The 22,270-nt window shown below is 35.5% G+C and overlaps 2 protein-coding genes and 1 long non-coding RNA gene across 15 annotated transcripts; 1 reads left to right on the top strand and 2 right to left on the bottom strand.

Moving 5' to 3' along the window:
- Positions 1-6,181: 6,181 nt before the first annotated feature.
- LOC145806732 (uncharacterized) lies at positions 6,182-7,680 on the bottom strand. Of its 2 annotated transcripts, XR_014350204.1 has the most exons (3): positions 7,389-7,680; positions 6,901-6,985; positions 6,182-6,394 (listed from the first exon to the last, which is right to left on the bottom strand). It is a non-coding gene; the product is annotated as an uncharacterized LOC145806732 (long non-coding RNA). The 2 variants fall into 2 exon arrangements; XR_014350203.1 differs by having other exon boundaries at positions 6,901-7,680.
- Positions 7,681-12,651: 4,971 nt separating this feature from the next.
- LOC114290818 (uncharacterized) lies at positions 12,652-21,771 on the top strand. Of its 12 annotated transcripts, none has more exons than XM_082904486.1 (14): positions 12,652-13,462; positions 13,537-13,688; positions 14,247-14,313; positions 14,445-14,541; positions 14,613-14,663; positions 16,313-16,409; positions 16,569-16,652; positions 16,753-16,793; positions 17,289-17,354; positions 17,443-17,502; positions 18,089-18,140; positions 18,225-18,582; positions 19,849-19,930; positions 20,886-21,771. In XM_082904486.1, the coding sequence occupies exons 1-12, from the start codon at positions 13,134-13,136 to the stop codon at positions 18,317-18,319; spliced, it is 1,191 nt and encodes a 396-aa protein (XP_082760612.1). In that variant the 5' UTR covers positions 12,652-13,133; the 3' UTR covers positions 18,320-18,582; positions 19,849-19,930; positions 20,886-21,771. The 12 variants fall into 12 exon arrangements, with proteins under 12 accessions (XP_082760612.1, XP_082760614.1, XP_028090598.2 ...); XM_082904489.1 differs by having other exon boundaries at positions 12,740-13,462; positions 13,537-13,671; XM_082904488.1 differs by lacking the exon at positions 18,089-18,140.
- LOC114290819 (uncharacterized) lies at positions 18,857-21,718 on the bottom strand. The gene is made up of 2 exons (XM_028234800.2): positions 20,846-21,718; positions 18,857-19,141 (listed from the first exon to the last, which is right to left on the bottom strand). Exons 1-2 carry the CDS (start codon positions 21,716-21,718, stop codon positions 19,061-19,063), a joined length of 954 nt encoding a protein of 317 aa, XP_028090601.2. The 3' UTR covers positions 18,857-19,060.
- Positions 21,772-22,270: the final 499 nt, after the last annotated feature.

The following is a 22,270-nucleotide window of genomic DNA, read 5'->3' as shown; positions in this document are numbered from 1 at the left end:
TTCAGTTCCAACTTTCAGAAGTTGCACAGCCCCTCCGAAAGTTCATCTACAAACTATATTCGAAAACCTGTCCAGATTTGTCACCTTTGGGAAAACTAGCTTTTCTCTCAATCTACCTAACGGTTTTCACTCAAATAAAATCTGTTGGAAAGAGGACTCAGAGTTCTAAATTTTTACAGAAGAATCAACATGAGATGATTTTTCTAGAATTTTGTAAAATTGCTTAAAGTGGACTGTTTTTCAGAGACTCAGGACCAGATTTTTCAAAAAATTATCCAAGCCCTAAAAACACACAATTAGGAGCTAATAAAATTGTCACAAGCTCTAAACACATAAAATATCCTACAATAAATTCAGATTTGAAAATTAGATAGATTTGATATTTATTTTAAATTAGAGAAGTTGCAGCAGTGCCTAATTTCACAAATTTGCAAGACAATGACACTATATCATACCCATACTTTCACACACACCAAAAACCCTATTTACCATTAATTTGTAACACAAGAGACATACTAGAAAATAGAATGAGTTGATGAAAGGATTGGAGAAATTAAGGGAGAGATATGTTCTTACCTTCAAGAATTCCTTCTTTTTCTCTTCTTTTTTTTCTTCTTCTTACTTCTCCACTTCCCTTGAGCCAACTCTCCCTCTCTCACCCTCTTCCTTGGGCTGTTGAAAAACGTGGGAGTGGATTTGGACAAACTCTCAATTTATAGAGTATAAGGTAGCTTAATGGCTAAGGGAACTAAATATCTAGATATTTGTTTTTTTTTATTTATTTATTTTTTGTTTGTTGTTACCCAACCAACTCTTCCACCAACATATTATATATAGATATATACACTTAAACTATGTATATATTCAAATACACAATTGTATTCTATTCAAATAAATAATAAATGAAAGAACAATAAAAACAAAAAAAATAGAAATAAAAATAAAATGTGTGAATTAATTTAGAAATTATGAGGTAAAATAAATAAAACCAAGTTTTAGGATAGTTCTAATCATAAAGTGGTGTTTTATGATTTAATTATGGTAACACACGGAGAAATTATTCTTTACTTGGGCCCTTACGCAGACTTTTACGGAATTAGAGCTAAAATGCTACTAACCTAAGGCTTAGGGTTTCAAGTGTAATTACAAAAAATTAGGGTTTCTACAACCTATCCCCCTTGAATAAATTTCGTCCTCGAAATTAGATCATACCTCACGTCTCAAATAGTTGTGGATAATTTGCCCGCATCGCGTCTTTACGTTCCCAGGTGAACTTTTCAATACCATGGTGACGCTAGAGTATCTTAAGAAGGTGAATTGTCTTCCCTCGCAAGTTCTTTTCTTGTCTATCCATAATTGCTACTGGTCCCTCCTCAAAGGTAGCGTCTTCATTGAGGTGGATTTCTTCCCAGTTGATGATGTGACAAGGGTGCATTATATACTTCTGCAGCATAGATGCATGGAAAACATCATGTACTCTAGCCAACTGTGGGGGTAAAGCCAACTTGTACGCAACCTCTCCGATTTTTTGAAGTATCTCAAAGGGTCCAATATATCGAGGTGATAATTTTCCTTTCTTTCCAAAACGAATGATCCCTCGGCGGGGCTGAATTTTCAGGACAACATAATCACCGACAGCCAAGGTTAGTGGTCTTCTCCTTTTATCTGCATAACTCTTTTGACGATCTTGAGCTGCTACTAATCTTTGTCGAATAAGTTTCACCTTTTCTGTAGTTTCTTGCACAATCTCTGGGCCCAATAGACTCACTTCTCCAACTTCAGTCCAACAAACTAGTGATCTGCAAGGCCGACCGTACAGTGCTTCAAATGGAGCCATGCCAATGCTAGCTTGGAAACTGTTGTTGTATGTGAACTCCACCAGCGGTAGGTGTCGCTCCCAACTCCCTTTAAAATCCATCACACAAGCTTTCACACATGTCCTCAAAAGTCTGAATGGTACGTTCCGACTTTCCGTCAGTTTGAGGATGAAATGCAGTACTGAAACATAATTCGGTCCCTAACATTTCCTGTAAGCTTCCCCAGAATCGGGAGTTGAAACGTGGGTCTCGGTCGGACACAATTGATACAAGAATTCCGTGTAATCGGACAATTTCTTTAATGTAGAGATGACTCAGCGATGTCAAAGTGTCGAAGATTTTATATAGCAAAAAATGCACAGTTTTTGTCAAACGATCAACTATAACCCATATAGCATCATGTCCTCTAGGTGACCTGGGTAGTCCAGTGACGAAGTCCATTGTTACATGCTCCCATTTCCATTCTGATATCGGCGAGGGCTGAAGCATCCCTCCAGGTCGCTGGTGTTCTGCTTTTGCTGACACATAAGGCATCTGGCTACGAATTGAGCCACATTTTTCTTTATTCCGCTCCACCAATATTGGTGTTTTAAGTCTTGGTACATTTTCGTCCCTCCTGGGTGCACTGCGAACACCGAATGGTGGAACTCCTTCAGAACTTTTTCTCTAAGCGACTCATCTTGTGGTACAAACACTCTACCCTGATGTCTCAAACTTCCATCTGAATGAATCGTCCAATCAAGTATAGGATCGCCGGATGCTATTCGCGCTTTTATGAACGCCACCTCTTGATCATACTTCTGTGACTCCATTACCTCGTTTAGTAATTTGGGTGTAGCGATTTGAATGCCAAGGTGTACCTTCTCGTCCTGAGCTTTCATTTGTACTCCAAACTCATTAAGTGTTCTGACCATGTTCCATTCCTTGAGTGCCAAGCTAGCAATAATTCCCCGGTTCTTGCGACTCAGGGCACCTGCCACCACGTTAGCTTTGCCAGGATGACAGGATAGAGTAAAATGGTAATCTTCGAGGTATTCTAGCCACCGTCTTTGTCTCATGTTCAAGTTCTTCTGCGTGAACAAATACTTCAAGCTCTTATGGTTCGTGAAAATCTCAAATTGTTCACCATACAAATAATGACGCCACTGCTTTAACGCAAAAACCATTGCTGCCAACTCTAGATCGTGTGTCGGATAATTCTTTTCATGCAGTTTCAGTTGCCTGGAGCCGTAAGCCACCACCTTCCCTTTTTGCATTAGCACACAGCCTAGCCCATCCTTGGACGCGTCGCAATATACCGTATATCCTATGTCTCGCTCCGGAATGATGAGTATTGGGGCACTAGTCAATCTCCTCTTGAGTTCTTGAAAGGATTGTTCACATATTTCGTTCCAATCGTATTTTACCCCTTTTTGTGTTAGACGAGTCATCGGCTTAGCTAGTTTAGAAAAGTCTTAAATAAACCGTCGGTAATAGCCGGCCAACCCTAAGAAACTACGAACTTCGAATACTGAGGTTGGCTGCTTCCAATCTAATACTGCTTCTACCTTGGCTGGATCTACAACGATTCCATGCTCCGATACGACGTGTCCTAAAAATGTGACTTCCTTCAACTAGAACTCACATTTACTTGCTTTTGCGTGGTTGTCTCTTAAAACCTAGAGAACTACTCTCAAGTGTTGCTCGTGTTCTTCTTCTGACGGTGAATAGACTAGAATATCATCGATAAACACCACCACGAACTGGTCCAAGTATGGAGTAAAAATCTTATTCATCAAGCTCATAAACACGACTGGTGCATTAGTTAATCCAAAGGGTATTACCACAAATTCGTAGTGGCCATATCGTGTTCAGAAAGCAGTCTTTGGTATGTCATCATTAGCGACCCGCAATTGATGATAGCCAGACCTAAGATCCATCTTTGAACAACACATTGAACCTTGAAGCTGGTCAAAAAGGTCATCAGTCCGTGGAAGTGGATATCGGTTCTTGACCGTCACCCGGTTGAGTTGCCGATAATCTATGCACAGTCTTAGTGTTCCGTCATTTTTCTTTGTAAATAGAACTGGTGTGCCCCACGGTGAGGAACTTGGTCGGATAAATCCCTTTTCCAGTAAGTCTTGCAGTTGCGTCTTTAATTCCTGAAGTTCAGCAAGAGCCATACGGTGGGGCGTCAGGGATATTGGTGCAGTACCCGCTTGTAACTCAATACTAAAATCTACTTCACAATGTGGCGGTAATCCTGGCAATTCCTCAGGAAAAACGTCAACGTATTCACAAACTACACGCGGAAGATTTGATTCCGATTGGGTTTCTTCATTAATGATCAAACTTGCTAACCATCCAGTAAATTGTCGATGCCACTGTATTTTACGATTTGTCATGCTCAGGGAATCCTCTCTTTCTCCCTTAAATTGGAAACACGTTCCACTAGGTGTGCAAACCGTCACCCTCTTGTGGTAGCAATCAATCACTACCTGATGGGCGGATAACCAATGCATTCCCAAGATTATGCCAAAATCGGACATGTTCATGACCCGAAGGTCACAACTCAAATGTAACCCTGACACTTCTAATTCACACCCTCGACAGATTAATCCTATCCTAGTACTTCCTCCCAAGGGTGATGTAACACGTAAAGTAGTTTCTAAAGGTTCACATTTAAGACCTAATGATTTAACACATGATATTGATATAAAAGAATGTGATGCGCCAGAATCGAATAGAACGTGAACCCAAGAATTATAAAGTACAATGTTACCTCTAATTACTGATGGATCTTCATTATCTTCCTCTTGGAGAGTAAAAACTCTACCTGTGGCTTTTTGATTACTGGTCGGTCCAACCTTTCGGTTTCCTCCTGACTTGTTCGTCCATGGCCTTTGCTCGCCAATAGCTTGAGCATTTGCGCCTGAACCCCCTGCTTGATTTCCCATCCCAGAAAGCTGGGGACATTCCGACTTCTTGTGCCCTATCTGATGACAATGAAAGCATTGGATTTGTGTAATATGCTTGGTTTGTAAACTCCCTTTCTGGCTTTACTGTTGCGGTTGTTGCGACGGTCTGGTGTATGGTGTCCGTACCATATTCCTTCGGTCATTTCTTCTTGGTCCTACAAAGGACTGACCCCATTTCTTCGTTTTCATCATCCAAATCCTTTGTGAGTCTGCCTACTGTCTTTCTGCATCCAATGCCGTATCCACCACATCAGCAAATGTAGAGAGGCGCAAGGGTAACACTTTACCTCTGATAATAAGGTCTAAACCCCACTCGAATTTTCGTGCTTTCTCTCCCTCATCTGCGACGTATAGGGCTGCGTATCGAGCCAGCTCTTCAAACTTGGCCACATACTGAGTCACTGACATCTCACCCTATTTCAAAGTTTGAAATTGCCAAATTCGCTCTTGTCTAACTGTGTTTGGGAAATATTTTCTTAGAAACAATTCTTTGAACTGAGCCCAAGTCATGCTTGTCGTGTCCCGAGAGTTTTTCATCAAGGACCACCAATGATCCGCTTCTCCTTCTAGTTGATAACTTGCCAGAGCGATCTTGTCTGTATGAACAGTAATACCCATGGTTTCCAACATTTTTTCTATTTGACGAATCCAGCTCTCAGCGACTCTCGGGTCAAGCTCACCTGTGAACACCGGCGGTCTTTGCTTTCTAAATTCAGACAACAAATATATCCACTCATTTGGTTGCGTTCTTCTAAGCTTTCCTAACTCTTCAAGAATCTGGTTTCCGACTAGTCTTGGTAACTCCTCAACAGGTATAGGTCTACCGCGATTAACGCCTTGATTGCGAGCTGGACGTCCTCGTCGGCGTCTGACTTGATCGTTTGCTTCCACATTGTCCACCATCTGCCAAGTTTGTGGGTAATATAAGCTTAGGGTTGTTGTGAAGGCGAAGAGGTGTTCAATAAATAGGCTAATTTAATGTGGTCTGAGGTGTAATTAATTTTTTCTTTCTAAATGGATGATGTAATTAAGCCAAGCAAAATAAAAATAAAATAACATACAATACACTAGAATAACTAGGGGTGAGCATGGACCGGATTGGTCCGGATTGGGAGAAAACCAGGACCAATCCGCTATCTACGATTTTTGAAAAATTGGAACCAATCCAATCCGTTTAAATTGTGGAACCAATCCGAACCAATCCGTTGAAACACGGATTGGATCGGTTTAGGACCACAGATTTAAATAATTAAATAACAAAAAAAAATATAGACATTACATTTTCATTCCAATAGCTATAGCTATCGAATGTTATTATTTCCAACACAGTGATAACATTTCCAACAGCTATAGGTGTCTCAAATGTTATCACTGTGTTTTGTACTTTACTTGACATGAAAAGATCAATTTAATTATTTTTACCTCTCAATTTCACCAATACTGATTAATTTGTTTGAAATACAAAATAAAATAATAATGCAGGTATTTCAAATAAAAGATCGTATATTATTCCAAAGTTACAACCATACCTTCATTCCAGGCATTTGGACCCACTCTACAGCGGTTCCAGTGGCCTTTGAAAGAAACTTTGTTAAAGTCTCTTCTGCAATGGACAAAAGCCTAGAATAAAAACACACAAGCATACAAATTAATAAAAACACACAAGCATACAAATTAATAAAAACAACAAGAAGTTCACATGAAACAATGAGTCAAGAACATATGAACTTGGCCAATGCTAACCATCTATTCATTAGTCCAGATTTCTGAACAAAGAGCCAAGTTTATTGGGTTGAAACAGATATTATCCAAATTGAATTACATTCTAACAAAAATACACAAACTGGGATGCAATAAAGGTAATCAATACTCGTATCATTAATCTCTAAATGTAAAGAGAGTATAAAATCAAATCCTATCAATTAAACACTAAATAAGTCTTAGAATTAGCAATAATATATAATTAAAAAAAAGAGTAAATTTTAAATAGAATTTATACAATGAATAAAAGTAGGTATAACATTATTATAAAAGGATATGAAAAAATAATAATAATAAACTAAATAAAGAACCCAATTGACCTTGTTTCATACAGATCTTTCGAAAAGAAGTGGCTTAGAACTTACATTTCATTCTGCTGTTGAAGCTTCCAAAATATAATAGAATTATATATTCTAAAATTTGAAAATACTTCAAAACCTTGACCTTTAACTGCAAAATATATAACAAAAGCAACAGGGAATCAGAGAACTAAAGAAATGAAATTTAGAAGATCCAAATGACAGTCTTAAGAATTCATTCAAGCAAACAATATCTAAGTAACAAAAGAACAAAAAGAAGAACCAACAAAACCCAGATCCAAACTACACAATTTAACCTACTCTAAAGCCCCAACTTTAATACAGATCCAATAATGCAAATCAAGAACATGAAAAACTCAGTAATACATCCAGATCCAATAATCTCTCACTGAGCACCATCATAAAAGCTCAAAGTTATTTTTATTTTTTATTTTTTAAATCCCACATGCAGATCTACACAATTGAATAAAACAAAACCAAATCAGATTCATAAAAATAAAAAAATAAAATAAAAACAAGAACAAGAAATGTACCTGAGCAGCAACAATACCACTGATATGAGCCATATCACAAAGCAACAAATTAATAAAAACACACAAGCATACAAATGAACAAAAATAGTCACCGATCCGAGAGAGAGTGAGAGAGAGATGAGAGATGAGAACACCGAGAGAGAGAGAGAGAGAGAGAGAGAGGCGAGCAGTAGCACACCGATCTGAACTGAGATGGATGAGAGTGTGAGAGTCTGAGAGAGAACTCAGTCTGAGATGGGAAAGAGAAGAGAAAGAGACACCATCGATATAGAGACCTGAGATGAGAGTGAAAGGCATGGAATGAGAATGAGTGAGGCCGCTGGATTAGGTTTAGGTCACATTTTAGTTTTTATATCATATAAGAAATTATATGGTGTGGGGAGGCATATAGTATAAAAATATAGGTTATTTCTAGATGGTCCGGATCGGTTCCAATCCGGAACCGATCCGTGGTCTACGGATTTTGAAATTTTCAATCCGGAACCGAACCACGGATTCAAAAAACCAACCCAAACCTATCGGATTGGACTGGACCGGATCGGATTACGGATTTTACGGATTCCTTGCTCAGCCTTGAATAACCAACTAGATATTTTATATATACGTATATAACTTCTTCTTACAAAAGGTTACACTATCTAGGTTAGTGTGCAGCGTGTATACACCAAAACAAAACACGCTTCAACCACACAAAACACTATTTACAAAGGTACACAAAAAGGTTCGTCCCATGACTACTTCTTACCTTCAAGAATTCCTTCTTTTTCTCTTTTTTTTTTTTTTTTTTTTCTTCTTCTTACTTCTCTACTTCCCCTGAGCCAACTCTCCCTCTCTCACCCTCTTCCTTGGGCTATTGAAAAACGTGGGAGTGGATTTGGACAAACTCTCAATTTATAGAGTATAAGGTAGCTTAATGGCTAAGGGAACTAAATATCTAGATATTTGTTTTTTTTATTTTTTTTATTTTTTGTTTGTTGTTATCCAACCAACTCTTCCACCAACATATTATATATAGATATATACACTTAAACTATGTATATATTCAAATACACAATAGTATTCTATTCAAATAAATAATAAATGAAAGAACAATAAAAACAAAAAAAAAAGAAATAAAAATAAAATGTGTGAATTCATTTAGAAATTATGAGGTAAAATAAATAAAACCAAGTTTTAGGATAGTTCTAATCGTAAAGTGGTGTTTTATGATTTAATTATGGTAACACACGGAGAAATTATTCTTTACTTGGGCCCTTACGCAGACTTTTGCGGAACTAGGGCTAAAACGCTACTAACCTAAGGCTCAGGGTTTCAAGTGTAATTACAAAAAATTAGGGTCTCTACATGATTTCACACGCTATATAAATAAAATCATAGAATAGTACTGTATGCATTAATTGGTATATCAATTAGTGTACTAATAGATGATATGATTTTGAATATTTATAATTGGTAATGAGTGTTGCTATTAGCACCTTTCTTTCTTCTTTGGAACCCCATTTCTTTTATTTTTTTTAATTTCAATTTTGTCCAAAAATGAAGTTACATTTTTACCCTCACCCCTAACATTCCAACCCTAATTTTCCAAACCCAAACCCTAACCCCCTAATCCCAACACGACAAAAAATTAAGGTTTTAGAGACCAAAATTTAGGGACAAAATTATTTTTTAGGGACCAAACATTTTTGTTGTAAAAAGTGTCGTTATTATATTTTTAGTAACGAAAATTAGACATTAGTGATGAATTATTATCTTTTTAGGACCAAATTTTTTGTTTTAAAAAATAAACCATTTTAAGATCAAATTATTGTCCAAAAAAGTTTATTTATTAATGATATTTTTAAATTTTTGTCGCTAAAAGCCTTTATTTTTAACTTTTCGGGACGACCTTTTAGCAATCATCCTCATGACGATAGAAATTGGTCCTTAAATGTATTTTGCAACAAAATTTTCACTTTTAGAAACCAAATTTTGTCTCTAAAACTCTTATATATTGTAGTAGGGGTGAGCATGGTCCGGATTGGACCGGATTGGAGTAAAACCAGAACCAATCCGTTATCTACGGATCCTGAAAAATTGGAACCAATCCAATCCGTTTAAATCGTGGAACCAATCCGAACCAATCCATTTAAATACGGATTGGATCGGTTTAGGACCACGGATTTATATAATTAAATAACAAAAATATATATATAACACTTTATTTTCATAAAAATATAAATATAGCACTATATTAGTTTCATAATAGCAATATGTCTTTTCATAATAGCGACAAACTGTTTTAGAATTTAAACAACCATAAAGAAACTAGTTCCACCATAAGTATTTAGACCATTACAAATTAACACTAAAAACTAGCAAACAAAAGTAATAAAAGAAGATACTATGCAAGTTTAGGTTTGGATTTAAGTTTTATATGAAATAAGAGAAGATACTATGCAGGAGGGTGTATAATAAAAATATAGACTATTTGTATACGGTCCGGATCGGTTCCAATCCGGAACCGTGGGATTCAATCCGGAACCAATCCGTGAACTACGGATTTTTAATTTTTCAATCCGGAACCGAACCACGGATTCAAAAAACCAATCCAAACTTACTGGATTGGACTGGACTGGATCGGATTACGGATTTCACGGATTCCTTGCTCAGCCCTATATTGTAGTGTAACCACCACCTCTGGCAGCTCGCTCACCGGAGCCCTCACTGTCGGTAGTTCTACCATTGCCGCTGCCTTTCTCTTTTTTCTTCCATTTTCCTTCTTGTTTACCCCACTGCCTCATCTTCTTTTCATCTTCTTCTTCTCTTCGCCACCTAGATCGCCGCTGCCTTTTCTAAAGACCCTAGGGCTAGGGTTAGGGTTTTGAGAAAAGGCGATGAAGAGAAAGAAGATAGTTAGGGACCGAGATCGAAGTTGGACACCACTGCGAACACCCTCCCAGCAATTTTCCCTCTCGATTTCGTTTCACTCTCTGCAACTCTCTCTCGCTCTCTAGCCATGGATCCTGCTCGTTTTCTTCATCGGCAGTGATGGCACAGAAGACATAGGAGTTGGAGAACAACATCGTAGGACTATGGCGTCAGCGAAGTCTGTCGCCATTTTCTACTGTGAATAGTTTGTTTGTTTGTGTTTTTTTTATTTTTTATTTTTTTATTTTTTCTAGGAGTTGGAATTGGACGTTTCATTTCCAAATTTGAGGCTCGAATTCACTGCTTCCAGATGTAGAAAGGTTGTTGGAGATGGAAAGAGAGGTCGTTGACATCAATGGTAGTGGTGGTCATCGGTGGAGATGGTGGTGAAAAAGGGTTTGAGAAATTAGGGTTAGAATGTTAGAGGGGTAAGGGTAAAAATGTAACTTCATATTCGGACAAAATTAAAATTAAAAAAAATAAAAGAAGTAAGGGGTCCAAAGAAGAAAAGAAAATACTAATAACAGTAGTCTTTATAATTGATATATCCATTAGTATATGTAACACTATTGAAAATCATATAGTACTTTAAAATTACAGATTACATAGTCATTGATGATGCATCGATAAAAGAGCTTACATACCTAGGATTATCATGCATTAATTGCCCCTTTTGTCCATTTATTAATAAAATAAAATAGAAAATCATCCAGTGCTTTAAAATTACGGATTAAAGTCAAGTTTAACAATTCAAAAATAATTTATTTTTTTTTTATTACATCACCTTTCTACTTTTTTACATATTTTTCATAAAAAAATAAAAAATACATTTATTTAGGTTATCCCAAAAAACCCCTAAATACTCACGGATAATGCATTGATAAAAGAGCTTACATACCTACGATTACCATGCATTAATTGTCCCTGTCCATTTATTAATAAAATAAAATAGAATAAAAAAATGGAACCAACAATTCAAGTAAGAGGAGATTTGACCCAAAAAAAAAAAAAATAAATTAAAAAAATTGGCAGATTATTTGTTAAATCTTTCTTGTGAACTTTATTTATTTATTTATTTTAAACATTTCAATTTTAAATTCTATTAGATTAGAACACCTTAATTTTTTTTAAAAAGTAAAAAAAATTGTTTTTAATTTTTAGAAATTTGTTTACTTTTTAAATCCTTTTAAATTGGACTAGAAAAGTAAGAATAAATAAATAAATAAATAAATACAATTTAAAAAATAAAAAATAAAAAAAGTTTTTTTAATTGGTACCATAAGTGCTAGGCTAAGAATATCTTCAATAATTTATTAAATGGTGAAAATGAGATCCAATCCTTTTATCAAATCCATACCAAATCACATTTTCACCAAAAAAATATCATTAAATAAGGGATAAATTAAATTTTCATCCAACTTGTGAAGCCGACATGGTGCAACCAGTCTTGAGTGGAGACACCAGCATAGTTGGATCCAGTTGAACTCTCTTCCATAAAAGGCAAACAAATCGATTACACCTTTGAGAAAACTGTCATGAAAGAACAAAAATGACAATGAAAAAACAAAACAAAACACAACAAAAATGACAATGACATCCAACAAAGTGCAATGTATCATTGAGCCAAAGACCAATCATGCCAGTTAAGCTAAAGGTTCAAGACCACCAAGGGGCTTCATAGTCCATTAAAATATATTTAACTTTTAATTGTACTTTAATAATTCAATTGTTTATTTGTAAGTCATTGTCAGCTTATAATTTATTTAAAAATAAATATATGATTTGTAGTCATATTATTTCGTTAAATAGATTGTTCATAACTTTTAAACCAAATAATACAACAAAATAATGAAGATAAAATATGATTCAATAATTATATTTATTTGGTTAAATATAATTTGATAATTATATATATATATATACAAAATTAAGATAAATATAATAAAATAATATGATTATTAGAAGAATTTGATTTTTACTTTTATTTTTATAAATGATAGATTATAAAGTGTGTTGCATTAAACAACAAATATAAAATAGTAAAAACTTTAAAAGATTGAAAAGAATTTTGACTCGTCCCTTAGTGAATTTTTTTTGGGAGGTCTTATTACTTTATGATTTTTAAAAAAAAAAATTTGTTCGAATTTAACTGTTTTTCACATCACGTTATTGTACGCACATCTACTAATATTTTGAGATTTGTTCTTTATTTTTCAAATTATGTAAATTTTTTAACTACATATAGGATAATTATTAAGACCATTTCCAATCAATGGCTAATTTTTTTTTTATCTAATTTAATTTTAAATTTGACTAAAAAACTTAATTTGATATGAAGTAACTTATCTTTCACTTGGATCCCTAGAAACACCGATGGTGTTGCTCACTGGCTAGCGAAAGCTCATCTTTATTTAAGGGTGTTCTTCCTTGGATTGGGTTAGGAATCTTCCTACTGCTCTTTCAGAGTTGTTGAGTTTTGACTCTTCTGTGTAGCCTCATGGCATTTCCTTGTTAAAAAAAAAAAATGAACTAATTCAATCTTCTTATTAAATTTTTTATCAAATTTGATAAAAAAAAAAAAAATTATCTCCAATGTTTTTTCTTTTTAAATTTTCATCAACAGTTTTTAATTTGATAAAAAAATGACTCTCTTAATTTGATGAAATGACTGGAGATGATTTTTAAATACTTTGATAATAAAAAGAAAAAAAGATGAAAGATTAAAGATGCTCTAACAAAGAGAATTTCATCTGAATAAGGAACCGATCTGGGCCTGAGATAGATGAGAAATCAAGCCCAATTCCAAGGGCCCTATTGGAGTAAAAAGTCTGGGTCATGGATAGATCAGCGAGGGTCTTTTTCGTTGTAAGTTGTAAATTAACCTTATTAACCTTCTATTTTGAAAATAAAAAAACAAAAAATTTCAGGGGTTTTTGTGTGTGTTTGGAGAGTGCGAAAAAAATTAGAATTGGAATTGGAATTGAATTGTTTGGCGATGAAAATGGAAGAAATAGGAGATCAGAGGCAGAGAAGAGTAGCTTCGTCCAATTCGATTGGTCGTTGTTTGATATCATTTGTCTCTTCATCCCTAACGCACCTGTGCCTCTTCATGCTTCCTTCCTTCTTCCCTTCCTTCTCTCTCCTCTCTCTTCTCTCACTCTCAGGTCCTCTCTCTCTCTCTCTCCTCTATATATATATATATATGAATATGTGGTTGAAGTGGTTGCTTTTGTTGCAGCTGTAGCACTGTTGGGAGTGACAGGCGTTGGGAGATGCTGCAAGAGGCTTGTAGGAGTGGGAGCATCAGCGCCGGCTTTCGTTTTCTTCAATATTATATTCATTTGGGGCGTTTATATTGGATTGGTTCGACAAGGTCCCTCTTTCTTCTCAATAATCTCTCTCTCTCTAGTCTCTAATTTGTTTCCTCAATATGATTCACTGTTTGATTATTCTACGAATTTTAAAATCTGGGTTCTGCATACAATGGGATTCTAATGGTGGGTATTTTCAACAGTCCAGATGGTTTATTTATTCATCATATACATGGTGTTTTCAAGGAATTTTTTGGGGGTAGATGCCACACGTGTACCTTCTGTTATTGTGATTGAATTTGACCATAGAGTCCATTAAATTTATGTTGGGTTATTGTGATTGAATTTGACAATAGAGTCCATTAAATTTATGTTGGGTGTTTGAGGAAAAATAGGGACATACATTTGTAGAAGGTAGTGCCACGTGTACCCTATTTTTCTGTTTGTTTGTTCATTTCTCTGTAGAGGAGTGAGTAATTTGTTTTTTCCAACCAGATAATAAATTATGTGAGAATGCTCAAATTTTAGTTGGATAGGAATGGGTTATTGATTGTTCATCATCAATATGTATCTTTCTTTTCCAAATTGTGACTTGTATGGCATCCTGACATCCTTATAAAAATTGACTTTTTTTCAGTGATTTCACCTTTGCTAGACGTTATACTCAACGCAGAGTTCTTTATGCTCGTGATTGGTCTATGCAGGTCAGATTATTGTTTCTACACTCAAAAATTTATTGAATTGATTTGTTCATACAAAATCTAGATTTAAGGTTTGAAAGAATGAAATTTCAATCATTTATTCATTGTCCTAACTATGCGTTTCTTGGTGCCAGCATCCTGACAACAGACCCTGGTTATGTTACAAATGAATCTTCCCATCATAATCAGCTTGTTGAGAGTCCTGTCTCAGTATTTGAAGCCCATTCTGAGGTTGTAAATGTTGAGAAGCCCTTCCAATTAGATATGATTAACACAGATATTGAAATTATCTACTGGTGCAGGAACTGGTGCCTTCAACTCGTGACATTCCCTATGAGTTCGTTGCTGAAGAAGTAAGCTGATGCCGGTGATTCCATCGGTTACAACGTTAAATACCACTGAGTTTTGCGGTCACATTTAATTTATCCTGAATTTTAGTTTTCAAAATTGGCTTTGGTAGCCTTGCTAGTTAGGTTTCATGTTTTGCTTCTCAAATATTATCTTGATTTAATACATACTAGGTAGTCAGATGTGATTGCAAGAAACTATGAGTGTCAACTGAAACTTTAACTATCGGGTCTATATTTCATAACTTACAATGATCTTGGATTTCTGGTTTTTCATTTTTTGGAATCTGGATTCCGTAGTGAAAAGCCGAAGGCCTTGAATGTAACCTGGTGGTGTGCGTACTGAACACCGCACTTGATGATTGTGGATCGGAGCTCCACACTTGGTTGGACTGTCCAAGAATTGAGGCCTTGCAACAAGGAGCACCGTAAGAGCTGCCCGGCCGGGGTTGGCCGGATAACCTCTCCGGTGTGGGAATGAGTAATCGGAGGAGGAAGATGCTCTCTAAGTGTAGAGAGTTATGTTTCAGTGAGTAGGGTTTAGCATAGATCAGTTACCTTCAATGTGAAGTCAGTGCAGTTTTTATATAACTCTTTGCTTGTTGCCCAAGACAGTTTCATAGAGCTTTGGTGCTGTTTCATTTCCTTTAGCATTCTTCCCAGGTAGGGGACTATCTGGTAGTTGTTAAGGGGTGCATATACTCATTGTAGTCACGCTGATAACAAACCATATTCCTTTGATTAACTGTTTCCGTGATTCTAGGCGTAGGGGACCAGCTGAGGTGGCAACTTGCACATGCATATACTCACAACTTCCACGTTTCTCTGGTGTGTTCCTTTGGCTCGGCGTTGTTGTGCCTCAGCTCGGCCCTCTATGGGATTACTTATAAAGATGGGCCGGCCTAGTATGATATCTTTGTGTGGGCTTGGCTTCTTTTCGGTTCTATCTAGGGGTCAGGTTCTGCTGCTCGGCACAGCCCAGCATCGTGGCCGGACTGACCTTTCCACCACAGGCTTGGCCCAAGTGCTTGAGGACTTGGGTGGATTGTTGACGATGTAATTGGGTTGATCTAATTGGCCCACTTGCTTATCTTGCTTCTCAGGTCTTGAGTCTAATGGATTGGGCCTGCCCAAGACTTGGATCCGACCCATTTCATATTTAGCCCATTTAGGTGGCAATATGTGTTGAACTATCTTTAATTCTGTTGCGTTTTATCATAGCAAATCATTATTGATTGAAAATATCTCAGCTTTCTATCCATGTTAAATTTTTGTTTAGCCACAAAATCTTAGCACTTCATTTAGTTCTTTATAATTGAAATCTTATGGGTATGTTTGGTTTGTGTTTGAGAGGTGTGGTTTAGAGATAAAAAGTACGAAAAGTTGTTTGGTTTGGTTTTTTTCAAAAGATGTTTTGGAAAATTATTTTGAGAGAGAGTTTTGGAAAAAGTGATTGATTTGATGTGTGTGTGAGAGAGATTTGTTTGGAAAACTTGTTTGGTTTACAAGTTTTGAGAAATTTTTTTGGGAAAATTTGTTTGGTTTGATTACTTTTAAAAACTTATTTGTAAAGAAAATTTTCTAAAAATTTTTCAGAAATACAAACCAAACGAACCCTATGTATCCTGAAGTCTTCAGTATTTATGCTATCACAGAATTCTATTCCACTCCAGAGAGTTAGATATTGTAGGCACTGCGATGCATATGTAAAGGGGTTCGACCATCATTGTCCTGCTTTTGGAAACTGTATAGGTAATGACAACATGTGGGTTATAGTTCTTTACATTTTTAACTACTTCAGACAACAAAAACTGTTGTCTTTTTTGTTCTTATTAAACTAGTCTTGGATTTGGTAAAACAGTGGGTCTTGCTGCCTTTGTGGATGCTGACATTGATATTCTTTTAATGCAGGTAAAAAAAACCATGTCCTCTTTATAATCCTCCTTGTTGGGTTTGTTTTTACTGAGGCTTCGTATGTAGCGTGCTCATCTCAGTGTAAGCTTGAATATATTGGATACTGACCTGCAGTAGTTTCAACAATTTATTTTTTTGGTGAAATTAATTATGCTAATTTTATTCTTATCATGGATTTCAGTTGCTACCAAATTTCAGATCATGGATAACATTGGGGATCTGGTACGTTTTCAAATCTGCTATTTTCATGATATTTTGCCCTTTTGTACTAACAGTCCAATAAGAAAAGAAAAGAAAGGATTAAGTAGGAGAGAAAAGAAACGATAGCGGTATCTTTCTTTCTTGTTTGGATAATTTAGGAGAGAAAAAGAAAAGAAGAGTGTCACTTGTTATAAAGGGTAAAGTGAAAACCACTTGTTATAAAAATCAAGGACAAAATTGATAATCACTAACTCTTATTCCCACTTTCCAAATCTCTCCACTTAAAAGTAAATTTGAAAAGTTTGTTTTTAAGGGATTATGGTTTCTCTCCATTTTTCTCCCCATTTCTCGCTGCTCTCAAACTATCCAAACAAGTGATTAGGGAGAAGAGAATCCCTTTTCTTTTCTTTTCTCTCCAAGTATTCCAAAACAAATGGATTATTTCTGTAGGACAAAATCAAACTCTTCATACTCTATGACTTATCTTTTTGTTATATTTACATTTTATTTGTGCAGACTAGTTCGTCTAGAAATTTGGCAATTAGCACAATGCTATTCTCTCTTCTCCAAGTGCTCTGGCAGGTGTACATTGTTTCTTCTCCTATACAAGTTCTTCATATTTGAATATTGAATTGTTATCTAACAGGAACATGCTGGTGAATGTTTATAGGGGGTATTCCTGTCGTGGCATATTTATTGTGTTTGTTTCAACATCAAAACTGATGAATGGGTAATTTCTCAAATCTATTCTGTACACTGATGTAGTCATACTCTGAGCTTTAAGTTTTTCAATTCTCTAATTTCATGATTTTTTGAATGCTTGTAAATTAGAGTTGGAGCCCTCTGATCTTTGAATTCCCAAACCATTTTTTTTTGGTGGGGTTTCTTGAACTCCTTAAAGAAACATTTTAATCTATATGGAAGAAGCAAGGGGTATTTATGTTACCAATTTAGTGCTATGGTGTATAGATTTGGCTTGTCAACAAAGATTATTACGGAAACTCCTTTCTGAGCCTTTTTAATATCAAATGATTTCTCTCCTTTGTAAAATATATTTACCCTTTACTTTGATGTGGAAAATAGTTACCCTCAATATCTTTCTTGGCTACATGGATGGCCTCAGTACGGTGCTGAGAAGACCTCAAGTAGAATTTTTTGACTCTTGAAAGGACATAAAAAACTGTAGGTTAGACTAGTTAGATAATGTACAGCCAGCACCGTGGATGGCCCGAGTCAGAATAATGTCTAATTATGTGTGAAGAATAGGATAAGAGAAATCTGCAGTATTTGTGACTGTAGACACTATTTTTATGCAGATAAACTGGAAAAGGTATCCAGAGTTCCATCTGACTGTCCAGTCTGAACCCGGTATTTTTAGTTCATAGTTCTGGTGGCTCTGTATGTTTAACCATCTATACCCAAATTGATCTTTGAATTATTTTTTTTGTCCAGGGCAAACCTCAAGTGAAAGTGAAACAAGGTTTACAAATCCATATGACAAGGGAATTCTGTGGAATGTGAAGGAGTTTCTGACAGCAAAAGAATGATAAATGCATCTCGCTTGGAAAGCTATACACATGATTCTCTGTTGCTGCAAAAGATGGGTTACTTTATACGGCTGTGCATTGCTCGATGGTGATGCGGATTTATATGGAGCGATTCCCGACAGTATTAACCTGATAATTTGGAGACAAAATGATGTTTGGAAAGGTGCAGTTGGAACATGTTTAAATTCCAACACGATCGATTGTTTGGAGATCTTGCAGTTTCAGCTGAGGATTTTCATTGCAAACAGAGAGGCAGTTCCAAGGTAATATATAATCCTGTTCATGGTGTTTGTATATAGATGTTTGCAAGTTGTTAGATTAGAATGAGAGGACAAATTTAGTGCTGTTGATCTAAAATAGTTTCTCTGCTTAGCAAAAACTGGATGATTGATTATCTAAGTATGTTGTCTTCAATTTTGCTGGTGTTATTTTGCTTATTATGATATCACTGGCCAAAATGAAATGTCATATAGTAAGAAGAAACTGAATTTACAGAACCAAAAAGATCAGAAGAGCAAGGAGAATAGGAAGAAAGAGTTTTTAGATCAAATACACAATTCATTCACAATCCAGCGACAAAGATCATACACACCCAAAGCACTGACATCTAAAAATGGCTCTTGCCATACTCATTAAGATGGACTGACCCTAAAATTACAAATTTTTTTTTTCTCAATTATAATAGCAACCTAAATCAAGGACTAAAGTATTCTTGAAGTTGACTGGATTCCTAGTCTTTCTTCACGTTGGCTTTATTGGGAGGAACACATCTGTGAGGACTGTAGTAGACTTAGAGAAAGCCTTCATAAGCAGCTTCAAACCCTAACCAAAAAACAATAGAATTCAAAAGTTTTTAATCAATCAGAAATGTTTGTAATGTTATACAAAATAAAATTGTTGTACAAAATTTCATACAGAATTATGTGATCGTTTGGTGGTCTTTTCATTTAAAGTCAAAAAACCCATAATTACAAAAATGTTACTACCATATCTTTTTGGTTAAGTTTTATGTACAAGAAGTACATTTTTTTAATTAGGGCAAACTTCACTTTACTCCCCTATAGTTTGGGTCATTTGCGGATTATCCCCCTGACGTTTGAATATCACCACATAATCCCCTTGTGGTTAATGGAGTGATGTGCGCAATTAACACCGTTAATGGCAGACATAAAAAGACCAATTTGCCCTTATATATATATATATATTTCTAACCTTACTTACCATTTTCACTGCCAACAGTTTTGCATCTGAGAAGAGAAAAGTGGAGAGAACTAGGTTGTACGATTGAACAAAATCACAAAAATCAAAATCAAGTTCATTCTCTCTCTCTCTCTCTATATATATATATATATATGGGGATCCATTTATGTTCTCTTATACATAGTGACTCATATATGTATAGACCTTCGTGATAAGAATCAATGGCTTCCGAGCTATTTTCTCTCTCGATATGGATCGATTTGTGTTGTGTTGTGTTGTGTATACTGACTCTGATAGTTTCGTGATCGGAATCAATGGTGTCTGAGTAGGTGATGTCCGGTGGTGGACCTCGCTACGTTCAAATGCAGTCGGAGAGTCTTGGAAGCTAGAGGGATCCTGCAAATCTAAGAAGTAAGTTTGTTTGTTTGTTTGTTTGTTTTTTTTTTTTTTTTGGTGTGTTTGTGCTTAGATTAGCTTCCAATCACTTTTCTATACCTCTCCTTTGTTGATGCTTTTGGTGAGCACCATCATCAACAAGGATTATAGCTACAGATTATAATTTGGAGAGAAATCAAAGAAAATTATATATACATATATATAGTTACAGATTATATATATGTATAGCTACAGATTATATTCTTGTACCATATTCCCAACATATATATATATATATAGCTACAGATTATATATATACATATATATACATTAATTTTTGATATAAATTATGTGGTTTAAATTAATTTAGGTTTTTGTTTTGAATTTTTGGGGGGTTTTGATTTTCAGAAATACTACAATTTTTATTCATTGTTCTTGGCCTTGAGTTGGAGGAAGAAGATGTGAAATTGAGAGAGGGATAGATGAGGGTAGGTTTTGAAAATTGATGATGAAGATGGTGGCATTTTAGTCATTCAATTCGGAGGAAAAATCATATTTTCATGCCATTTGCATATCAGGCGTGTGTCATGCATGGCCTGTTAGAATAGATGGAAAAGCTAACTGTGCACATCACTCCATTAACCACATGGGGTTATGTGATGATATTCGAATATCAGGGATAATCCGCACATGGCTCAAACTATAGGGGGTAAGGTGAAGTTTGCCCTTTTAATTATTTTTCATCACAAATTAACTTCATCAAATTTGGAACCTAGAAAAAAATTTCAATGTACCCAGCAAAATATCCAAAATTTGAATATATGGTGTAAATTTAAACTTAATATAATATGATACACACCTATGATGAATCTGATTCACACGTTTCAAATTCTAGATAATTTTTGTCGCGTGACATTGCTGAAACTTAAAACAAGTAGATGTTAACCATACCTCGTCCATGTCAACCGTCACTGTCTTCTCGTGGATGCAGGTAATGTCCTTGACCTTAAGATTTTTGAGAAGAGCAATATTAGAGGACATAGGTTTGACCATGAGATCATCCATCACCATGTAAGTCACCACCCCTTTAACATACCCTTGCACCATATTCACATGCACGTTGCTAGTAACTGAAGCACTGCTAAATGATGGAGCACTGCTAAATCCAAATGATGGAGTACTGCTAAATGGAGTACTACTAAATGATGGAGCACTGCTAAATCCAAATGATGAAGCACTGCTAAATGATGGAGAACTGCTAAATGATGGAGCACTGCTAAATCCAAATGATGGAAATGATGGAGTACTACTAAATGATGGAGCACTGCAAAATCCAAATGATGAAGCACTGCTAAATGATGGAGTACTACTAAATGATGGAGCACTGCTAAATCCAAATGATGAAGCACTGCTAAATGATGGAGAAATGCTAAATGATGGAGCACTGCCAAATAATGAAGAATGAATGACATTGGTCTGGTTTGGTGGGTCTGCCATTGCTAAAAATTGCCTCAACAGAGGGGTTTGGGCAGTGTTAGAAGCACCAATCTTGGGTCTCAAGAGGGCGTCCTTGGTCTGGTTTGGTTGTAGATAGTCATTGTCTAGGTTTTGGACACTCTGGTAGACTTTGCTCAACGACCCATATGTAGCAGCCGTGTCGTCGAGTTTGGTCAGAATTGCCAAGATGGTACCTAGAGGAAGCTGGAGGAGGCCAAAGAGGAGGTCGACAAAGTCCTTTCCGGCCTCGGCGAAGAGAACCTTGTTGGAGTTGGTGTCTATGAGGAGTTTCAAGCTTATTTTTGGATTTGTAGTTGTCGTTGCCATATCTAAGACTGTCGAAATGTGTTGGCAATAACTGAGGAAATTACTTTGTCTAACTGCTTTCTCCTTTTGTGTAATGTTGCTTCTGTGTAGTGGGCATTCTCTGGTTTTGTTTTAAAAGTTATTTTCTAATTTTTTAATTTTTTTTTTCATGTTCTAATTTTTTATTATTATACATATTCGTGTAATGTTGCTTTAAATAACTATGTAGCATTATTGTTTGTGATAAATGTATTTTATTTTATTTTATTTTTTTACTTATTTTCACAAAATAAACACTAGGGGTGTGTTTGGTTTGCTTTTGAGAGAGCGATTTTCAAAAAAAAAATTGGGGAGAGTTTAAAATTTTTTTTAATTTGTTTGGTTGTATTTTTTGAAAGTAATTTTAAAGTTTGGGAGTTTGGGATGATTTGATATTTTATTGTAATTGATTAGATGTGTGTAAGAGAAAAATTGATTGAAAATGAGAGAGAAGAGAGAAAAAGTGATTGATTGATGTGTAAGAAAGAAAATAATTTTGAAATTTTTTTTGAAAAAAATCACAAATCAAACAAA

This window comes from Camellia sinensis, chromosome 14, assembly GCF_055761805.1.
Source record: "Camellia sinensis isolate YWXY chromosome 14, ASM5576180v1, whole genome shotgun sequence".
Lineage (NCBI taxonomy): Eukaryota > Viridiplantae > Streptophyta > Magnoliopsida > Ericales > Theaceae > Camellia > Camellia sinensis.
Note: the sequence above shows the minus strand (reverse complement) of the source record. Positions and strands in the feature narration are given on the sequence as shown.

Bases quoted from the DNA above. Each gene is read 5' to 3' on its own strand.
- LOC114290818 (XM_028234797.2), top strand. From the start codon at position 13,134: ATGGATAGATCAGCGAGGGTCTTTTTCGTTGTAAGTTGTAAATTAACC. The intron at 17,503-18,088 runs GTAATTTCTCAA...ATTTTTATGCAG, and splicing joins ACATCAAAACTGATGAATGG to ATAAACTGGAAAAGGTATCC. The intron at 18,141-18,224 runs GTATTTTTAGTT...TTTTTTGTCCAG, and splicing joins GACTGTCCAGTCTGAACCCG to GGCAAACCTCAAGTGAAAGT.
- LOC114290819 (XM_028234800.2), bottom strand. From the start codon at position 21,718: ATGGCAACGACAACTACAAATCCAAAAATAAGCTTGAAACTCCTCATA. The intron at 19,142-20,845 runs GTATGGTTAACA...TTTTTTGGTTAG, and splicing joins TGACGGTTGACATGGACGAG to GGTTTGAAGCTGCTTATGAA.